Source organism: Rhipicephalus sanguineus, chromosome 8, assembly GCF_013339695.2.
Source record: "Rhipicephalus sanguineus isolate Rsan-2018 chromosome 8, BIME_Rsan_1.4, whole genome shotgun sequence".
NCBI lineage: Eukaryota > Metazoa > Arthropoda > Arachnida > Ixodida > Ixodidae > Rhipicephalus > Rhipicephalus sanguineus.
Genome location: NC_051183.1, coordinates 78,468,902 through 78,487,132, shown reverse-complemented (window position 1 = coordinate 78,487,132; position 18,231 = coordinate 78,468,902). Strand labels below are relative to the sequence as shown.

Sequence of the window (18,231 nt, the reverse complement as noted above, 5' to 3'; positions counted from 1 at the left end):
GTCAGGTATAGTCCGATATCGTCGCGCCAACATAAGATTTGATGTCGTACCGCTGTTGACTAGCAAAATCAAGCTGTCGGACTCACCATTGTGCGTTCAATGTAACGTCCCAGAAGACCTGAAACACGTTCTCTGCGAATGCAGGCGATACGCATCAGAAAGACGATCTCTGAAGGCGGCCTTGCACCTTCAATGGCACTCGTGTTTAGAACTGCGGCACATTCTGGGCCCATGACAAAGCAGCACCTATGCGTTACGCGCAACGAAAGCGCTGCTGACCTCCTTGTGGGCCACAAGCCTGACCGGAACTTTGTAAACAGTGTAGTCTTTGTACGTGCGTGTGGTTATCAGTGTATACATCATAATCATCACCCAGCACCTGGAGTAGCATGTCAAGCGAATAGCCAGGCAAACACCTCCAGCTTTTCATTAAAACATTTCTCTCTCTCTCTCCCGTTCGCTGCATTTTGCGCCTGCACCGAGTCACTCGACAAGGGTTCACTACAAACACGATCTAGCCTGCGAGAACGCTCACAGGCGACTGGCGCGTGGTGCGTCTTGAAGGTCACGTCTACCACAACGCATGCGTGGTAGCGAGCACGCTGCGAAGTAATAATATATGGGGTTTTGCGTCCCGAAATCATGATACGATTATGAGAGACGCCGTAGTGGAGGACTCCGAAAATTTCGACCATCTGGTGTTCTTTAACGTGCACTGACATCGCACAGTACACGGGCCTCTAGCATTTCGCTTCCGTCGAAATGCGACCGCCGCGGCAGGGATCGAAGCCGCGACCATCGGGTCAACAGCCGAGCACCATAACCAGCGCTCCACCGCGGCGGAAAAATGCCTCAAGTACAGTTACGTCAGGAAAAAACTATTCCCTATATATTTCATACGGACCGTGTATGTTTATTTCCTACTCAACAAGGCGATCGCCTGTTCTATGTTGTCACTGTGGTTTGTTCAAGTTCTTCGATTAATTTCTTTGTTTTGTTTTCTCCACCCTGCTTCTATTCCGTGCAGTGATCTAACTTCTATTTCTCTCTCTCTCTCTCTTTTCTTTCGTCCTCGCAGAAGACGTCTCCGAAGAAGATGGTTAAACGCACCGTCATCAAGGCCTGTCGCTACGTCAGCCTGGGGGCCCTGTGCTCTTCGCCCGTCCTGGTGACGTCATTCCCCACCGAGCCCAACTTGGCGACGTCGCACCGGTCTTCCTGGTCGGCGTGGACGGAGCCCGTCACGTGGTCTCACGGCGCCCAGATGTACATGCAATAGCACCCCCCCGCCCTCCACCACTCCACGTGACACCGTGCTTATACAGCGCTTTCCCTCTGAACTGTGCGCCCCAGAACTGTACGACGACATCTCTGTATGACGTCACGTCACGCGACGTCTCCGTTATATGACACCTCATGTTCGGCTGTCAGTGAACCATAACTATACCAGCAACGGTTCATTTATAAGCTTAAAGGGTTGCAGAATAATCGTTAAACATTTGTGTTTAGTCATTGACCACCTGTCGTCCCTCCCTCCCCCCTTGCTATGTGGATCTCAGTGCTAAGAGTTATCGCGTTCTAGTACTGCGAGTTACTTCTCTCAGCGATGCTGTATACTTGTTCTCTTCAAGTCCTGAGTACACTTTCTAGGCAGCGCAGCTTCTTCTCATGCAACTTAACCACATTCACATGTAGAGAAATACGATAGTGACCGAAATTACGACAACGATGTGAGTAGTTCCTTAATTCTTTTCTAATGTTTTACACCTAAGTTATCATGTCTGTACGATATACTTGCTGCCTTCCGGCACACGTTTACTGTGATTCTACGTATTGTATTGTTCATAAAAACGTTTGCCTCGATATTAGACCGAAATGTATCCAAACATAATGCCTGTCGCAATATGTGACTTCGTGGCGTTATGCTGTCCTAATGTTGCGTTGCCCGTATATTGATATCGACAGCCTTTCTATTCACCCGCTTAAACTGCTGTTTTGGGAACCTCCTCAAAGCGCCAACTTTTTCTGTGCCTATCGCTCCTTGCCATTACCTGAGACTTATCTTTATTGCAGTTTTCATTTTTTTCTTCACAGAACTCTACTTCACGCGTCTTATCACTGCGTCATCCAAGACGCTATCTTTTTTCCTCAGTCTATTTGATGCAATGCGCGGGGCTTGGAGCGTCCTTAGGATGTGGTCGTTTCGACTCCTTATCTGTCCTTTGCACATGCGCGCGTACATTTTGCCATACTCGCATATCTACTGCAGCAAACGTTTTAATGTCTACGTGCACAGCCGTGTCATCTGCAGATAAAGCATCGCCCGGTCGTATACCGCTGCTCTCTGGGCTTAGGCTGTCAGCTTGCCTCGAAATATCGTCAACGACACCAGCCCGAAAATACAATCCTGTTGCGAAATTTGACCGAGAATAAGCAAAAGGCAAGTCATAGGTGAGAAACCTACTTATCAAGTGGTCATAAAAACTCAAGTCACTTTCAGTACCCTGAATCTTTATTGGCGAAGAACGGGTCGCGCATTATTTCTCCGAGTTCACGAAATAAGTAACAAAAAAAAAGGTAAGCATGGCAGTGTTGCCCCCAAACGAGAAGCACGGGCAGTGACAGTGATATTATAATACCGTCTATATTGTTGTAAAAGCAGCGCAACTTCGAGCACTATAACCGGCATGAAACTGTCGCACCGGAGAATAAGTAACCTGCGCTTCTTTGTCCTTGTCAAATTGCGTAAAGCTCAAGCGAGAAATCTTTTATGTGGCATAGGCCTGGCATAGAGTTTCATAATTATACGCTCTGGCGCTAATGTCTGTGGGAGCTGCTACGCATGGCGCTTCAGTGTTGCCTGCAGCCGCTTTGTCGTAAGACGAAGTTGACGAAGTTGAGCGAAAGTTCCGCTGCACAACTTCGCCACCTTGACCCTATGAGACTCACCAATTCAAATCAGCTCACAAATTTCGCAAGGAGCCGTTCTTCTATCCGAAGCAAAAGCCGAAACAAAAAAATTAAACAATGCCACAAGTGCGTTCGAAGCCGCAAGCACGAAGAGTTAGCAAATCCATGTGATAACATTGCCATGGTGGTTGATCGATCGCAGCTCCACAATTCAGTGTAGTAAATATTGCAGGAAATTATAAAAGTCCCGGAAGCGACATTGCGATAGCAATCCACAGTATACCTGAAACTACGTGCCGTGGTACCTCAAGGCTGATTTAGTGCGGGTTCACTGATACACTGCAACGGCGCCACACAATGTAAACGAGGAAGAGCAATGTAGACACGTTGGAAACAAGCACTTGCTGCTGCGCCAGAAGCATCGGCCCCTCTGAAACGACCCCTCAACGAGCACGTGATTGATGTTATGCAACTGGTTTTTTTTTTTGTATTGTTTTTCCATCACTAAGCGAACCGTTACGGTTATTTCTTTACTTATCGTATGGCCAGTCAAGTCCGCTTATGACGCATAATGTTCTTAAATGCAACCAGGGAAGGCGTGAATATCAATTCTGCCCATGGTTATCAATGAGTTGACCTATGTCACTGGTGGACATTGCACCTTGTATATGCACCTGTACACTTTCCTGCGTTTTGCCGACTTGCCTTCGCAGGGAACAGGTATGTTATCCACGTCAGAGATAAGGGTAGAACAGGTTAACTTTTGCACGTTGCTCATTTAATGCTGTTACAGTGGCGATACATTTCTCTTTTGCCTACAATAACAGACTTTGAATGGGTATTTTCGAGTAAATTGATAAGGGTTAGTACTCGTATACTAGGGTTGAAAGGTGCGAAGATAATTGCAGCAACTCCTGACGAAATCCGAACGCTGTCTAAGCTGTCCAAAATATGATGTAGTTAATAAAATAACCGCGAAATTCGCATAACTCAAAAGTGTTTTCGAATGTGCACGCCACTGTGAGGTCACCAAAATTCTCACTAGTAGCAGACCTCCCCGCCTTCATTTCCCACACATTGTGTTTAAGACATTCGAAACGAGCGCTGATATTTTAACTGGCTCACCTAATCAAGCGCTTTTGTTGATTGTTACAGCTATTATTACATCCCAATTATTTTCGAAAAATTACAATTGTTTTATTTTTGAAGAAGATGTACTGCGCCAAACATCGCTGTCGCAGCCCCTGGAAAAATTTAGCTATAATCGCCTAATGATATGTACGTAGGACGTAACACAATCTAGCAGAACGTATAACGAGCATACCGAACAAATTATGCAGCTCGTTAGCCCTGGTTTTAAACTTTACCTGATGGAATGTGCGCTATGTAGTTATCATGCAATAGTGATACACTATGTTCCTAATTGTCAAGTCAGCGCGGTCTTGTGCTGTATGGCCGCCAGTCTGTACATTTTTCCTGTTGCGAACTTCAGACGCCGAATATGCCGCGCACAGTTGAGGTCGCTGGCACGGTCTGTATATACCTGTACATAGAATACAAATTTTTCGGTTTGTATAGTGTGAAATGCATGCGTGCCGATTGTTCGGCTGCTTTTTTAAGTTTGTGTCATGGATTTGTTTTATAAGTTCCGAAACGAGCGATTGTCGATTTCTGATTTGAAGCTCGCGGAAATCTTTGAATTGCACGAGAGATTCAACTTGTCAAATTAAACGCGCGTAATTTGTTTGTTTGTTACAATAAAACTGTATTCGTGTTTCCAACATGTTTGCCTGATCTGCCTCGCTCTGCGTAAGCTGAGCACGTAAGACACGAAAACCGCTCGGAAAGAGTGGTCGTTCTAAAGTCAGTTCCTTTTTCCTGTCCGTAAGTAACCTACGCGAAGAATAAGTATTTATTCGTACGCATTGTATGGTAAGTATGAACTGCGCTTTCAAATTCAATTCCTCGGTTCACCGACGATAAACACTATTATGAGGGATAAAATTGAAAGTAAATGGCACTATTGAAGTAAAGTAGTATGTGAGAATTATCATACAAATCTATTATCATATCTAAATATAAAAGAGAAGGTTCATTTCTGATGAAAAGCCCTTTAGCAAAGCGATGCATCTGAGCCGGTTGGTGTACATGTTAACGGTTCGAAATGGCACGGTAAAAAATACATGAATCACAAAACGGAGCACACCAGCTCCTTCGTCATGTGCGCCGTGTTTTACCCGTAAATTTTCAGCATAGGGTCTCCGATCCGGAGAACCCGAATCGGAAACCGCTGACCCCGTATAACGACATCACCACCTACTACGAAACCTCGAGAGAAACAGGACCGCCACCCCAAGCTGACCAAGCGGCAGATCTCCTGGCGCCGACTCCAGACGCATTACTTTCCCTACCCGCGCGTTTACTCACATATCTACCCTGACCTCAATAGAACCCATTGCCCATTATGCGGGAAAATAGCCACCCTCTTCTCTCATATTCTCTGGAACTGCAGGGAAGACCCTACCCCGCCTAACTCTTCTCCCTCACCTGTGGCGTGGAAAAAATACTGCTGTCCAACAACCCGAGGGTCCAACTTCGGGCCATAAATAGATCCGGGGAGGTGGCCGACGGACAAGGCCTAGCAGACTACCTCCCCTTATAGATGACTCTAGGGTCAATAAAAGATTTTCCTCCTCAGCCTTTGTTCACTTGACCGGAAAATTCCACGGGTGTGATGGGAGAAGGAACTCTGGTCCGGTCGACCCCTGGTTTCCTCCGCTGCCAGAGCCCGAACCGACCAGCAGGCCTCCAGGGTCATCGCCGCGGAGGATGGCCTCCCGTTGCTCGAAAGGGGGATTAGGGATAGTGTCTACCATATGGTTAAAAACTAGCAAGCCCATGTTTCACGAAATCGGACCACAAGCTCTCCGCGGAGATGTCGTCGGTTTCTAATTCTAGGTGTAATGTTGCTAGGGATGGCCATGTGTTTGCTTGGGGACTTTAATAATAATAATAATAATAATAATAATAATAATAATAATAATAATAATAATAATAATAATAATAATAATAATAATTTGTGAGGTTTCACGAGCAAAAGCTACGATATGATTATGGGGCACGCCGTAGTGGAGGGCTCCGGTAATTTCAAACATATGGTGTTCTTTAACGTGCACTGACATCGCACAGAACACGGGCCTCTAGCATTTCGCCTCCATTGAAATGCAACAGCCGCGGCCGGTGTCGAACCCACGACCTACGGGCCAGCTAGCAGCCGAACACCGTAACCACTGCTCCACCGCGGTGGGCTGTTTGTAAACCTTCTGAGTGTGTGCTCCTCTAGTCTCCTAAGGTTCACGTGTGCTAGAGGAAAGATTATTCGATCTGTCCAGGGGGGCTTGCAGAATTTCATATTGCGCTGTGGGTCAGTGTCTCTTTCCTGGTTCCTGGTTCACTAAGGCACGCGTCAGGAGAAGCTCGGTGGAAAAGATCTCGAGCAAGCCTGCCGGCGGCTTTGTTTCCCCCACGATGTCCATGTGACCACGCTGAGTTTTGTGAATAGATCATAGGTCATCAATATATATTACCCCATACCAAAGCACATGCACCCCATACACAATGCCGAACGACGGAAAACGTGGGTAAAAGCCCATGGCCCAAACTTAAAGCAAGTGGAAGTGTTAGAATAAATTATAGTGTAATTTACAGCAATTATTTGTAATTCCAACATAAATGATAATCTAATTATTATACACTCATTAGTGCTACATTTCGTCAGAAACCGAATTCAGCGAGCCACTCAAATTGCATGTAATAGTTATCTGCTGGCAGCGAGGATTCCCCAAAATGTAAAAATATATTTGGAAAGTCCTGCCGAAACGCCTCACGTCCGACATCTCGTTAAACGCGGTACTGTCTTCACCAAAGGAATTGTGTGTAGCAAAATATTTTAAACAGAAGTGCTATAACGGAACTTTAGGCAACAAGGATGCTTGAGCCTTGATTTACCATTAGGTAAGTGTTTGTGGTCTCTTCCTTGCCAACAGTGCACAGAAATGGCAGGCAAGAGTTGCCCCTCCATAAGAGAACGCCGTGTCGCAAAGGGTTAAGAAGGATGTCGACCGCCAAAGAAGACGCATCGTAAGTAAATACTACGGGCCCCATCAGGGGGCTCGTGGCAGTGACAGTCAACCATGACGGTAGTTTACGCCACATCCTCTCCGTAACAGGCTGGCCATCGGGTTTGCCACATTGCCAGCACCCGAAGCAAACATCCTCATAGACTAGTCGATGGCCGCTGCTTCACCGCGTGCTTATTAGTTCTGCAGAAACGCCCAACAAGATAAATCTCGGTAATCAAGTCTTCAACCGCTAAAAACTCTATTTCTTATTCATTACATACTGCAGGGAGCCGTTTGGGCTCCTAAAGCATGAAAGGCTCCGGGAAGCATAACGACAGCGCTACCTAACTGTTGCATTTCAGTGGCACGAGCAGAGAGCGACATTCTTGTTTCTCTTACAAGCACTTCCGGTTTTCCGTGTACTCAGAAAATTTGTCTTAAAAAATAAAACTCGATAGTTCTGGCTCAAGTTAAGAGTCATAGACTTATAGTATACATACGATATTGGAGCTTATGCTTACTTAAGATAAGGGCTAAATTATTGTATTGGTAACCACGGAGCAAGAAGTATTTCTTCCTCCGTGAGGGTAACCAATGAAAATTAATTGAATGAGTTCATTCAAAGGGCAGACGCTTCTATTGCGAGCAGCTGGGATCGTTGCGGCACCTGGCGGCGCAGAGCTCAACCACGCGCTTCTTTCTACGTGGCCTCCGAGATTCGCTTCGGCAGCGCAGGAAACACAAAGTTGACCCAAGGAATACACCAGGGCGCACGAACGCCGAGGTGCGAGTGCCACTACACTCTTAATGATGTCCTGCGTATTGTGCCATTTATAGCCAGGACACTAGACCTTTCTCGTGTAGCTGCCTGGCTATAGCTAGCACCTTAAGCGGGATCTGTTTAACAGTGTACTAGACAGCTAAGTCAAGAATAAGGGTCACCTCCAGATTTTTGTTTCTCGCCTTACGTTCCGCAAGCAATAAAAATAATTGGGTAGCTGACGCCAGTCTGGTCCCACACGTGTTGCTTTATCTTCGATTCTCCGCATCTTGATGTACATACGAGCATTTTAGGACTTCACGTTTCTGTGTACCCGCGGTTGCCTCCGCACACGAGGTGAAATCGGCTGAACGCTCATGATAGCCAAGCAAGGCGACAAGGATGAACGGGCGCACGGAGGAATATGGCAAACAGTGGTAGGCAGCGCACGGATCGCAACCAATATCTATCTTAGATGGATCAAACGAGGGCATCCGCAGCAGTGATGTGACGTCAACTGCCCTGCGTTGGCGTCTGACCAACACCCTCTAGACTCTAAGGCCGAAGCGCTCTCCGCATTCGAAGTGCTGACGTCACCAAGTGGAGGCGGCGGCGGCAGCGGGAATCCGGTTTCCCCCGTTCCCGGTGGCCCGCTCAAACGCGGATGGATACAAGTCGAAACACGTGTCACTGGTCGTCATTAAGAAAGTCGCGCCATTTTTCTGAATAAACAAATACAATCGGCAGAAGAAACCTGCAATAACCCTATGAGAGTTATCTTTAAATGAAATATCAGCACCCAGCGAGATAACTTTCAACTCAAAAGCGCGCTATATTTAACGACGGAAGGCGAGTAGTGCGGCGGCACACCGGCACGTCAGTATGTTTCTTGCTGCCACACGTGGTACGTCGGTTCTGTCAGTGCAGTGTGCCGTTTTTTTTTTTCTAAAATGCGAGAACGTCGTGCGTGCTGAAGCGTGTGTGGGGCATTGAATTCGTCAAACCGAACAAGTGCTGTGTCCTTCAGTGCAGTAGCAATTACGACTTGAAGTGCAAGGTGTGCGTTTCTCGATTTTCCAAGATGCGGAGCTGCGCTAAAAATGGCTGCGCGCGATTTCGTGTGACAACTTCACTCCTTCACAGAACCTCAGGGTGAGTTTTCCTGCAGAATATTCTACATATACTTCCAAGCGTGATTAGAAGTACGACGGTCGCCACTTCTAGAAACGCCAGTGACGAGGATGAGGAATGGCATGACCTTCAGAGGGAAGCAAACTGTTCACGGCCTTGCTGCAACGTAGTTGCCACCGAGGAAACGCTGTAAAACATGACGGACATTATCCCGGTATTGGTGTATATGGCAGGGCATGCTGTCTACGCCGCCTTAAAGAAACTCGAGTGAGAAATGTAGAGAAGCAACGACAGTGAATAAAGAAATTTCAGTTTGTGTTGCAGAGAAGCACTGACCTCGTCAGAGCAATGGACCGTGGAAGTATCCTGCTTTTAGCGCTGTTTGTCGCAAATGTTGTCGCATATATATAATCATGCAGTCCTGGAGCAATCGTCGAAACAAGAAGTGCTTTAAAGTTCTCGAAACAGCACCAAGTGGTTACAGACCTCACCGTGGAGCTCCTAACCAACTCGTCATATTTTAATACCTGCGACGATGGACATGCTTGACAGCTGGTTCTGAAGCAAGAGTTGCAGTGCAGCACGAATCCTCTCATACAAGTCTTTAGCCGCAAGAAATGGTTTTAGAAGCTGAATCGAAATCAAAGAAGGGAAAGCTGGAAACGCTCAGCTAGAAATAGCTCTCGAAGTGCCTTTGGCCCCGCTGTAAATAAAGTTGTTCAGACAAAATGCCATTAGTCTCCCGTTCTCGCTTATAAAGCACGCTTGCGACCTGGTGTAAGATTTCTTCTGTTTCATTTTTTACCTGCCCATAAGTTTCCCTATCACTGGCAAGCGCAACTTGAGAAGGCAAATGTATGGAGCCTACGTATTTTCGCACGAGCAGTTAACCTTGCAGTTTTACTTAAGGTCGAAGAGTAGATTGTTCCTACGAATCTTTTTTTTTTATTCGAACTTCCCTGAATGCATTACGCGAAGATGATTTTCTTCGAGGTGTGACTACGTGTTCGGGCTCTTTTGTGGCCGATGTATCAATCAGTCGCAAGTTTGTGCTACCAGCCGGATGTATAACCAAGAACCGATGAAAAAAATTATGCGAAGTTCCTGGACATTTGATATATCTATTTCTGTTTACTACCGAGGTGAAATACAGGGCATAAGCTCAGCAAAACTCGGTTTAAGTGCTTGATACTCCTCAGAGCAAACACACGTCTTTTACTTATTCACAAAAGAAAGAAATATGTCAAAATTTGTGAGGCTCATTTGATTGTAAATATTTGCACGCAATTCCTTTACTCCTGGGGAGGGAATTCCTAAGCACCAAACAGGAACACTGACGAAAGAAAAGGCCAAGACAAGCGCACAGCAGACGTCCCTACGCAAGCCTTCGCTGTGTGGCGAGCAACCGCCGCCGCCGCTTCGTGACGTCACGGTGGCAGCCTTCAGGCCTTAAAGTCTAGAGGGTGTTGGTCTGACACGAAGTCCGTCGAAAAGACATGAAACGCCGAGAGAGAAGAGCGTGATAGTACATGTTAAAGAGACAGGGTGTTCAAACATGGACACAAGAGAAAAGTCAAGAGAGAGAGAGATAATAAAACGAGAGAAAGGCAGGGAGGTTAACCAGAATTGTAGCATCCGGTTTGCTACCCTACACTAAGGGGAGGGGGAAAGGGAAAGAAAGATGGAAAGGACAGCGGAGAGAAGAGCAGGCGCGCGATAAAAAAAAAGATATAAACAAAAGGAAGCTGTAGATCGGCAGTACTAAAGCCTATTCAATAGGCCACTGGCACGCAAAAAGTTCAGTAAGGCCTTAAACGATTTTCGCTGTGCAGACAGTTCAGGTCGGCATTCCAGCACTGACTGTTCCGACAGGGGTCTGTCGTCAAGGCTGGCCAACACAGCAGCTAGCGACAGTCTGTGCGAGCTGTAGCGAGGGCAGCGACAAAGAACGTGGTCTATCGTTTCTTCGCTGTCACACTGGCTGCAAGTAGCACTCTCTGCCATGCCGATTCGGAAGGCAAAAGATTTGGTGAAAGCAACACCAAGCCACAGTCGACAAAGCACCGTTGCCTCGAGTCGAGAGAGTCCGGACGGAGGCCGAAGTCGACGACACGGGTCCAGTCTATGCAGTCGTGTGTGCTGTAAACTTGGTGTGTTCCACAAGGATTTTATGTCTTCATTGGCAATCTCTCGAATTTTCATCGCAGCATCCGTTCTTGATAACAGGATGGATTCTTGTACGCCGTCTTCGTGTGCAGTTCGAGCAGCAGCGTCGGCATGTTCGTTGCCCAATATGCCGCAGTGAGAAAAGTCAAGGCACCACAAACGGCGATTGTGCTGTCTTGACTTCTCTCTTGTGTCTGCGTTTGCACGCCCCGTCTCTTTAACATGAATACTTACCAACTAGCTCAGCTCTCTGTTATTTTAGGCGTGTTTTCAGAATTTTATTTGGGGTCAAAAGTGACTATATAATGTTAGTTTCTGAATACGAAAGAGGAAATCTGCCACTGCGGGTAGCAAGGAACCAAAGCTGGAGGTGGTTGTCGATTCTAAATAGTGCTGGAACAGCACGTACCAAAATATAAACAAAGGCAGGAGGAGGTGCGTGGTGATTCTACATGTTGTAGAAACTGCTGCCACAGCAGGGACCACAAAACGAAGGATGGTTACTGTCAGTGCTGCATGCAGTGAGAACTACTACAGCAGCGGGTTCCAAAAGTAACTTGTAAATCGTTGTACAGGGTCTAAAACCCGCGCCTGGAGTAAACGTCATCAAACTCGTGCATTGCGACCAGGGCCTCGGGTTCGTTCTTATCCGGACACACCCATAATGTATTATTTAAATAGTGGCACTCCAAGTAGCGATTGCGAACTCTCTGACAATTGCACAGTAGGGAGTTATTCATTCCTTGTTCTTGGCAGTAATTTCGAGCTTACAGGCACACCGTCTTATTTAATAGAGGCCGCAGCGGTCGCATTTCCACGGAGGGGAACGTCTAGTGTGCGATGTCAGTGCACGTTAAAGAACCCCAAGCGGCCGATGTTATCCGGAACCCTCATGTACTGCGCGCCTCACAATGACATGGTGGTTCTGACACGTGAAAACCTCAGAAATGCCACTTTATTTGGGTATTCGTGTGAGCAGCTAGTCGTAGTCCGTAATAAGTCTTACGTTTTGACCTCCAAGGTGGTGCCGGTGGGAGATTTTTCCTGTGCGTTGTTGAACAATAAAAAATTCGCAGCGTGCGCGTTAACTAAAAGCCGAATTCTTCTGTCTCTCATTCCCCATTAGCAGCCATTGGCATGTTCCAGTAGGAAACGTTAGTAGAAGTAGAAGTGTAAGTGTTAGCTAAAAGCCGACTTCTTCTGTCTCTCATTCCCATTAGCAGCCATTGTTTACCTCCAAGGTAGTGCCTGGTGAGATTTCTCCTGTGCGTGATTAAACAATAAAAATTTTGTTCAAAACGCCGTTGATTGATGAAATAAACCAACGAAAGACGCCAGATGTTTTGTAAAAGCAGAACGAAAGAACGCCAGATGTTTCTAAAGCAAAACGAAAAGACGCCAGCTGCTTAACGAAAGACGCCAAATTTTTCTAAAGCAATGGTTTTCTAAACAATGAAAATTCACAGCGTACATGTAAAATTAAAGTGAGCTGCAAGTCGTCATAACTCATCGAACCTTTAGTATAAACGCGCCCGATCTCATGTCGGTGATGATGTACTGGGCAGAATTCACGGAAGATTCACGGTTTACCGATGAACCTCCGCAGCTTCGCCCACTCATCATCATTCACTCCGTGGATATGCTGTGATTTTTTAAAATGTAGATAGTTTCTGAGTATCTGCCTTTCCTTATGAGATGTTAGGTTAAGCGATGTGAAGTAATAAAAGAAGTACTTCGATCGTTAGCTTTTAGTCGGTAGTTGCGCGTAATGCTAGCTAGACACACAGATAGAATCTAAACATCGCACCAGAGCTTGCACAGTGGCTTTTGTAGGTAGGGTACGTCAGCAGTAAATGTTCACATTCGTCTTGAATGGCACTTTCCATTCTCCTACAACACCAACGTAACGGGCAGCTTTGAGCTATCCCTGAGCACAGTACTGAAAGTACTTTGTACTCTTCATTGTCCTTCATTACTCTAATAACCACATATTTGAAGCTGTTGACTTTAATTAATAGTCTGACGTATGTTCTAAATCATTCCCGCGTTCTCCTAATAAAAAAAGCCCCATGACTTGGTCATGTGTGTCATGGCGCACATGACGTACATTACATGATTTTCGTGTTATGAGCAGACAGTTATAGTAGTTAGTGCCTTCCTCTCATGTCTTGTCAGGTTTCGTAGACACCAAATTAATAAAGTGGCTGTTAGAGCTCCATGACCGGGTAATGTATGTCACGGCCTACATGACATGCATGACAAGGTTTTCGTGCTAGGATCACTTATTTATTTTATTCATAATCTCTTATCATGCCATGTAACTTTTGGTACTCAACAAGTTAATAAAGCCGCCATTAGAGCTCCATGACAGGGTCTATATGTCATGGCGCACATGACATGCATGACATCTTTTTTGTGTTATTACCAGTATTTTTTTTTTCATCTTACGCTGTTTTCATGTTCAAACGTTCGCGTTCGGTGTAGTGATGCAGAACTATCGGTAAATTGACTATTGATAGTATCGATAGTTTTTTTGAAACTATCGATAGTGTAAACAAACTATCGATAGTGCTACTATCGACAAACTATCGATAGTGCAATCGGTAGTGCAATCGTTAATATTACTAGCGATATTACTGCCACGCGTGATTATTGCTTTGTTTTGACGTATTCGTGTTCAGCCATCCACAAAGACTGTTAGCAACGTTTGACGCAGACCGTGCCGTAATGTTTGAGAAGCTTCACAATTGTTTGAGATCAGTCTGTTAAGACTACGCGCCCAATGCGAATAGTCAAGTTTATTCGAGAGCTTACGCAAGCACCAGCGATAACGGTGGAAGGTTTGATGACTGATGTATAAAGGATGACGCGTTCCACCGATGATCAGATTGCTTAACGGCTGACGACTGCTCCCGCCACTATCAGTGCGCAGCATGTAGCGCTTGTATTTGGAGTTTTGATTGTCTGGACACAAGTTCGCCCAAATAAAGAGCTCCGTATTTCACACTCTTGCTGCACCATTCTCCACCGTCACAACCACTTGACAATACTATCGATAGTGGTGTGAATAATGATGATGTTGCTGGCCGGCCATATTGCCAAAATATTTCCGATAGCCTACTACCAGCTTCGCTTAATTTGTGAGCAATTTTTGGCAGAGAAATTAATTATTTCCGCCGTAAAAATGGCGGAATATATCCATCAATAAATTCGTATCCAAAAGCAACTAGTTACATCTTACAATTAACTTACTTATATTTTTTTATTTTGAAATCATAAAATGCAATCTCAATTTGAAGCCGCGCAGTCCCACCACACGTAAAGGATTCCTTTCCGTTACAGCTGAACAGTTTGACTTTATGATCATGTGTCAGCAAAGCACTCTGGTGAAGAACACAATCATGTCATCTTTCTGGCCTTCAGCCTGCTCCTACGGCTACACTATGTACCACGCGCGCGGGGAACCAAGTTTATTCTGCAATGAGTACGCGCTGTTGATTTTATGCTATCGATAGTACCATCGAATTTCTTACTATCGATAGCGCTATCGATAGTATTTTTCACCATCGATAGTTCGATAGTGACTCCGCTATCGATAGTATCGATAGTACCATCGATAGTTCTGCATCACTAGTTCGGTGGCAATGTCTGACATGCGAAAATGGAACGCTTTCAGCGAAATGCGCGGTAATTTGGCTCAGTTTATCCCTTCTGGCGGTAGGGCTTGCACATATAATGTTTGTAACAGAAATTGGCCGCGTATCTGCGTGCTTCGCTACAAATGTCGTCGAAAGACGATAGTCGTCTCCCGGCCACTACATGAGCCCTCCTCCTCTATGTTGAATCGCCGCATCTGGCTCATAGCGTCGCATTTGCAGTGCAGCTCAAAAAAACACTATCATTTTCCACGCAGCCTAAGAAACACGAGGGTCTTTAGAATTATGTATCTATGTATTTTCTAGTAAAGGAACATATTACCTAATACTTATGTATTGATGTTGCGCCTCAGATATGCGTAACATTTTGATCGACAATGTTCACAAGTATGAACGGCGGTACCAGTTCAAGATGGCTGGGCGTTCCGCAAGTGGTTAAAATTTGGCCGTGTGGCTGAATCGGGTGACATACAGACAAACAGAAAGACAGACAGACAGACCAAAATTTCTGCGTTTAAGTTCCCCAAGAAAGACTATCGTCATTAAAAAATTACACCATCTCCCACTCAAGGGAAACATGAGGGGCTAGCTGCGAAGCAGCATTGGGGGCGCACACCAAGTTTCCGTTACGTTCACTCGGCGTTTCCATTAGTGTGTGAGGTTTGTATTTAGTGTTTGTGTTTCATTACGTAGCGTTAGCGCCGAATGAACGAGTGGCGCCGACGTTGTCGTTACAACTAATCTGAACGGGAGCGAAGCGAGAATGACGGAAGCCGACCAAGCGCATGTGCTTATATACACATGATATGGGGGAGGGAGAGGAGAGAGTGGGTTACAGGCTGTATTTGGCTGCAGCGCTGCTGCATCACGTGGGAGAAGAGGCTGCGCCGCGGCTGCAGCGCGGGGGAGGAGAGGAGAGAAGGCGACCGATCACCTGCATAAAGGATAAGAGTGGGAGAGAGAGTAGGCGCATGCGCAGAGGAGCGCGGTCGCCACCACTGCCACCGGACACAGCCCCGAGCAAAAGCTGCTTCGCATCTAAAAATGTCGTTCTTGCGTAGGCCCTGGTGCAGCTCTAAATAACGCGGTAATGATGTTCTTGTGTAGGTCTTGGTGTAATTCTCAATCCTGTGCTTAATGCAGCTCCACTGCCATGAAACCTGAGAAACTGCGTAGCACGGCATAACTAGGGACGTTCAGCGCAATAACACGGAGCCACAAGAAAGAGACGCAGACAACACATGCGCTAACTTCAAACCACGTTTATTTGGGAACGCACATGAATATAAATACAAACTCTAATCGCAGCAAGCTCACGCCTCGCTCTCTTACAAATATAGGTCTACAAGAAACATGATGTTTTATCAAGAACACGCCTACAGTCATCAACTAAGCAGGGAATCTCGCACGTGTCATCCAGCAATGCCAAATCATACAGAAAACCCAGTAAATCAAATATACAAACGAAATTACAACACATCACGCACGCCCATCTGACGAATATATGGAACGCACGCGAAATGACGCACCCATGCCGGCTGCGCAAAAAATAATAACCTTAATCTGTCGAGTGCGGCCTACGAAGGCCTGCTAAGAAACGAAAATTCTTTTTGATGAAGGAGCAGTGATGGTTGGCTCACGCACTTCGAGCCTTGTCTTTCGATAACGTAAGCCTCAGTTATTTCGCGGGTTACTCTCTCCCTGTGACGAAAAAGCACAGAGGTTTCTTTCCACATCGGACTGCAGCCACACTGACGGCTATGCAAGGCCAAATGGGTCGACGGCGCACCTTTCAACGAGCTGTGGTGCTCCCGCAAACGAATGTTGAGACAACGGCCAGTTTGGCCTACGTAAACGTGACCGCACGAGAAGGGGATCTCGTACACCACCCCTTTTACACATGACACGAACTGCATGCCATGTTTCATGGTGCACTCGCCTTTTGCATCCGCTTCCTTTCTCTCACGATGTTGCAGCCTCGGGCAAATCCCCTTCAGCTTATTTTTGGCTGAGAACACCACGTTGACATTAAAGCGCGCCGCCACTCTCTTGAAGCGGTGGGACACTCCGTGAATGTAGGGGACTACTGAGAATGGCCGGCTTTCTTCACTTCTTCCCGCCTGCGCTAGCAAACCACCTGCTCTTACGCTCTTTAGCACCCTTTCACCAGTAGCTGCTATAACCGCGTCAGGGTATCCTGCCTGTCGCAGCTTTCCTGCTTGTTCACTCACGCTTTTGCTCATCAGGTGCGGACAAGACTTCGAAATGGCAGACCGGATACATGAGCAGGCTATTCCGTTTTTTACAAGCCTAGAATGACCAGACTGGTAGTCGAGCAAACCCTTTTGTGATCTTGGTTTGTATTGCCAGCATATCTTCTCAATGCAAAAGACCAAATGGAGGTCAAGATACTGTAAAGTATCATTCCGGGGTGCTTCGCACGTGAAGGTCAAACCTTGCCCTTGCTCCCTGAAAACCTTCATTATGTCAACCATTTTTCTGCTGAAATCGGTCTTGTCGACAAAAACCAAGTAGTCGTCAACATACCGAAAGACTTTGACCGCCAGATCAAGAAGGTTACTTTGGATAGCCCTGTCTATCTTTGCCAGAAATATGGTACTCAGAATGGGCGCTACACAAGACCCAATACATACGCCAGATCTCTGAGCGAAAACTTTTCCCTTCCACGTAACGAACGTCGCATCCAGGTAGCTTCTCAGCACCTCGAGGAAACCCTCAACCGACACGCCTGAACGAGTGGTGAACGCATGTTCATCCTCTTGATCGCTGATACACTCCTTTACACTCTGTAGTAGAGGGGCCTGCGGTAGGGAGTAGTAAAGATCCTCGATGTCGAGGCTAAATGCCCTTGAGCCTCCCGAGTAGTTTTGCCTAAGAAATTCCACGACCAAGTCGGAATTGGACACCAGAAAAGGATCGTCCACAACCAGCGATTCCCCGCCCAACCCGCCCAACTCGCCGCACTTGTCTGCGTAGCACGGGCAAACCAGCAATTCACTCAGCAATCGCGCGCTTGCCGAGCAGGGGCGTAGCCAGAAATTTTTTTCGGGGGGGGGGAGGGGGGGGGGGAGGGCACCTCCTTGATCTGAAGTGGGAGTCGTGCAGGCAAATGTGATCGAGTGTCATTTTGAGCTCTGTATGCCATGGCGCAAAAAATAGCGGGGGGGGGGGGGCACGGGCCCGGTGAGCCCCCCCCCCCCCTGGCTACGCCACTGTTGCCGAGGTGGCGGCGCCCTCTCCTGCGCGGCGCGGGTAAAAGCCGGATGTTTCAGAAGCGTTTCTCGTGATCTTAGGTAAATTATGGCGATTAATTCTTGGTTATTTCTGTAGTTTATACTATTTTACACCTTGTTAGTTTATTTTGCACTGGTTTTGAGCATTGTTGCCCCTCTTTTAGGCCTGTATTGAACACTGCGTGGATGGACGACAAGCCGTGCCCTTAAAGTGCTACGCACACAGTGATACG

At 46.6% G+C, this 18,231-nt stretch overlaps 1 protein-coding gene across 1 annotated transcript in view; it reads left to right on the top strand.

Annotated features, from left to right (window-relative positions):
* LOC119402139 (uncharacterized) overlaps positions 1-4,686 on the top strand; it is a 44,930-nt gene extending 40,244 nt beyond the window's left edge. The window contains exon 2 of the mRNA XM_037669261.2: positions 1,079-4,686. Within this exon, the coding sequence (XP_037525189.1) occupies positions 1,079-1,279 (201 nt within the window). The 3' untranslated portion in view covers positions 1,280-4,686. The remainder of the gene's footprint in view (positions 1-1,078) is intronic.
* The last annotated feature ends 13,545 nt before the right edge of the window (positions 4,687-18,231 follow it).